Genomic DNA, 4080 nt, shown 5'->3' on the forward strand with positions numbered 1-4080 from the left:
CTTCAACTTCTCAAACCTTATTATTCAATAACCAACCTAATCATTCATATATTCATTATCTGAAATTCATCCAATCACTTGTGCCATCATACAATGCACACATCGACTTACCTTTCTTACCTCTTTCCGGCCTCCGGCCCAAAATTCACGGCCTCCGGCCCAATTTTCACAATTTAAATGCATAAACCACAAATCAATACTCATTACCCAGTACATCAATTTCTCAATACACCAAGCATACAAGGTCACACAATTCTCAACCCAATCATTAATTCACATTACATATCAACTATGTATATTAGCACCAACCATTTACACAATCCAAACTTAATCCTAGGGGCATCTAGCCTAGGAATTCTCATCACAACACACGGTACTTAAATGAAACTTAAACCGTACCTCTTGTAGCCAAACCAATTGAGCCTCTTCTGTGGAATTCTTCACCAACCTTAGCTCCAAGCCTTACCAAAGCTCCTCAAGCAATACCAATCTCCCAATTGTGCACCAACATCACCAAATACACTAACATAACCAATGTCACATACATACATCAACCTAGGGCTCATAAAAATGACAAATCACAAGGGTTTGAGCACTTCTTACCTCAGCCCATATGAAGTAGGGGTAGAACCCACTTAGAATCCATGTTGGAGTATCCCTAAACACCCAAAATCACAAGATTTCAACACTAACTACCCAAAAACGTGTAACAGTGGGGAATTTCGAAAACTGGGCAGAGATGAATGAAATACTCACCACCAAACTTAGATAGAATTGTAGAGGATGAGAAGAACAACGCGTGGCCGCAAACGGCTCGTCAATCGGAGCTCCGTAGCTCAAGTTATGGTGGTTTGAAGATCAAAGAGAGTTAGGTTTTCTCTCTTCTCTTCTCTCTTCTCAAATCAGCGCCCCAATCCTTCTTTTTAGGGTAAAATGAGCTGAAATGCTCACAACTAATGTTTATATATGTTGGGTCTTGGGCCCACTTAGGCCCGGTTCACTTATTTTTGCCCATTGGCCCAATTTTGGGCCAAAACCTTTAATATTAGCGCTCTAAATCGCACTTTAAATATTTCTACCTTCCCTAATTATAATTCCTCATTTCTTAATCTTATTTACCCATAATCAATTTCCTCAGTTGTAGTACCAGACAGATCTCAGCCGGTACTGCCGGTCAAAATTCCACTGCGCACTTTTACGCAGAAAACTATATTTTCCGACTCGGAAAAATTCACTGAATCCAAATATCATATTTAAATTATCAAATTCCAATTGCCAAATCTTCCAACCATATTCGCTCCTATTTAATTTATTATTTATTAAATTTCGGTTAGACCGGGTATTACATCAGAGACCCTCCTCTTCACGCTACCTTATTGCCGCCATAGCCAACCCTCTTCACCTCTTTCTGCGTCGTAGAACCACCACTGTCGTTGCCTGATCCCTGCCGTTGTTATATTTACCTCTTCCCTAATTTTCTTTTGCTTTGTTCTTCATTACAGGTTCATGAACCAACTCATTTTTTGCAGGTTCCGATGGTGTCTCCCCGCAGGTAGAGCATCAGGCATTCACCCCCGAAGATGACGACACCATAATCAGAGCTCACGCTCGGTTCGCGGATGAGACATTTTCCAGCGAGTCGCGGCAGCGGAGAGTGATTAATAGCGCGATTGCACTGCCGAGGGATTCGGAGTAGAGGAAGAAAGAAAGAGAAGGATCGAAGAAAGAGCAGAATTCGTCGAAGAAGGCGATGCAGTCGTCGATGACGGGGTTGATGTCAGGGATGTGGGCGATGAGACCATCGGATAAGCCGTGGCCCTGATGGTCAATGGCGCAGGTGGCGAATCCAGCCTTAGCGAAGTAGATGGCGGTGAGCTGGAGGAACAGTTGGATTCGCCGATAAATCCGTGAACGAGGGCGAGGATTCCGGTGACAGTTGCGAGGGGTAGCGGGAGTCACCATTGAGTGAAGAGTTTGAGGGGTGGTGTTGGATGAAGGGAGTGGTGGTGGAATTTGAAATTAGAAAGGGAAAGAGGGGTGGTGGCAGGATGAAGAAGGTTAGGGTTAGAAAGGTGATTGGATGAAGAAGGTGGTGTGGTAGTAAAGATAAAAGTAATTTAAGTATTTTAGGTAATTTTGTAGTGTTTGAATAATTTTATTGTGTGAAACCCATATTTTATGGATACAAATGATAATTTCTTTTTTTTATAGGTAGATATATTAGCATTTTCAATTTTTATCGGTACAAATGGTAGTTTACTCTTATTTGAAAGATGAAAAGTAAGATGGAAAGTATATGTTGAGAAAGGGGTACTTAATCCGCAACATGAAGATTCGGAAATCACAACTACCTCCTTTGACTTCACTCACTATAGATCTTGACATGCAATAAAATAAGACAAATTGATGAGCCACATCTCCAATGCAAATTAGAAGCTCCCATAGCTTATCTATCTCCCTAAGCTCCTAAGAAAACTCTATAAATAGCATGCATGATGTTCTCACTTTCCTCACTTCAATCGCAACCTGAAAAGCTAAGAAATGTCTTCTATGCACTCATCACTAATACTTCTTCTAATGGTTGGAGTGGTGGCTCTAACCACCACCACTCCAACACTTGTGTTGGGTAATTACTACGAGCCACCACCAATTGAGAACCCACCCACCTATGAACCACCACCAATCTATAAGCCTCCAATCTGGCCTCCACCGTTCCACAATAAGCCTCCCTTTTATCCACCTCCTCATCATGAGAAGCCACCACCAGAACACGAGCCACCTCCTTATGAGAAACCACCACCAGAACACGAGCCACCACCTTATGAGGAACCACCTCACGAGAAGCCACCACCGGAACACGAGCCACCTTATGAGAAGCCACCACCGGAACACAAGCCACCTTATGAGAAGCCACCACCGGAACACGAGCCACCTTATGAGAAGCCACCACCAGAACACGAGCCGCCTTATGAGAAGCCACCACCAGAACACGAGCCACCTTATTATGAGCCACCTTATGAAAAACCACCGCATGAGAAGCCACCACATCATGAGAAGCCACCACATCATGAAAAACCACCTCACCATGAGAAGCCACCCCACCATGAGAAACCACCATACGAGAAGCCACCCCACGAAAAGCCTCCACCGGAATACCAGCCATCACCACCTTATGTGAAACCACCACCAGTGTACGAACCTCCCAATGTGAAGCCTCCGCCAGTGTATGAACCTCCCTATGTGAAACCCCCGCCAGTGTATGAACCTCCCTATGTGAAGCCCCCGCCAGTGTATGAACCCCCCTATGTGAAGCCCCCGCCAGTGAATGAACCTCCCTATGTTAAACCACCGCCGGTGTATGAACCACCCTACGTGAAGCCACCACCATGGTACAAACCTCCGTTTGAGAAGCCACCGCCATTATACAAACCTCCGTTTGAGAAGCCTCCACCATTGTACAAACCCCCGTTTGAGAAGCCACCATCATGGGAGAAGCCACCCAGCTACAACAGTCCCCCATCTCCACCACCTTATGGCCACTATCCAACATCCAAAAATTGATGGCTTAGCCTATCATTTTTGGTCCAGTGAATGTATGGGAGCAATCCTTTCTTCGAGTTTCGTGATTACCAAGCTGCTCCTTTTGAATGAAGATCGATGTGAAGTACAAAGTGGAATGTTAGTTGTTGTTGACAAATAAAGAAATAATCTATCTTGTATGCCATCTTTGTATTGATTACATTACGTACTTAGCTTGCTTTAATTTCATGCATTTTCCACTTCAGCAAATGTTGTAACTTGTAAACTTGTCCGCTTCCAATAAACATGTCTTAGTGCTTATTATATTATATCTCTTCTCTCATTACATTTCCAATTTCAGATAGACCAATAAATAAAAGTCGAATGATGCGTTGCTATAAGAGCTCAATTAGAGATCATTTTCTTTTTCTACCAATATTAGTCTATTTTTTAATTTTTAATTTTTAATTCTTTAAAAATAAAAATTAAAAAAAATAATTTTACAAAAAAAGTTAATATTAACTATTTAAAAATTAATTCCTTATTATAAGCTTTTTATTT

At 42.3% G+C, this 4080-nt stretch overlaps 1 protein-coding gene across 1 annotated transcript; it reads left to right on the forward strand.

Moving 5' to 3' along the window:
- The first annotated feature begins 2356 nt into the window (after positions 1–2356).
- LOC107618498 (uncharacterized) lies at positions 2357–3843 on the forward strand. The gene has a single exon (XM_016320595.3). The coding sequence runs from the start codon at positions 2542–2544 to the stop codon at positions 3559–3561; it is 1020 nt and encodes a 339-aa protein (XP_016176081.1). The 5' UTR covers positions 2357–2541; the 3' UTR covers positions 3562–3843.
- Positions 3844–4080: the final 237 nt, after the last annotated feature.

The sequence above is a fragment of the Arachis ipaensis genome, chromosome B9 (genome assembly GCF_059453495.1).
Source record: "Arachis ipaensis isolate K30076 ecotype BB chromosome B9, ASM5945349v1, whole genome shotgun sequence".
Lineage (NCBI taxonomy): Eukaryota > Viridiplantae > Streptophyta > Magnoliopsida > Fabales > Fabaceae > Arachis > Arachis ipaensis.

Coding starts and splice junctions, on each gene's coding strand:
- LOC107618498 (XM_016320595.3), top strand. CDS start 2,542: ATGTCTTCTATGCACTCATCACTAATACTTCTTCTAATGGTTGGAGTG.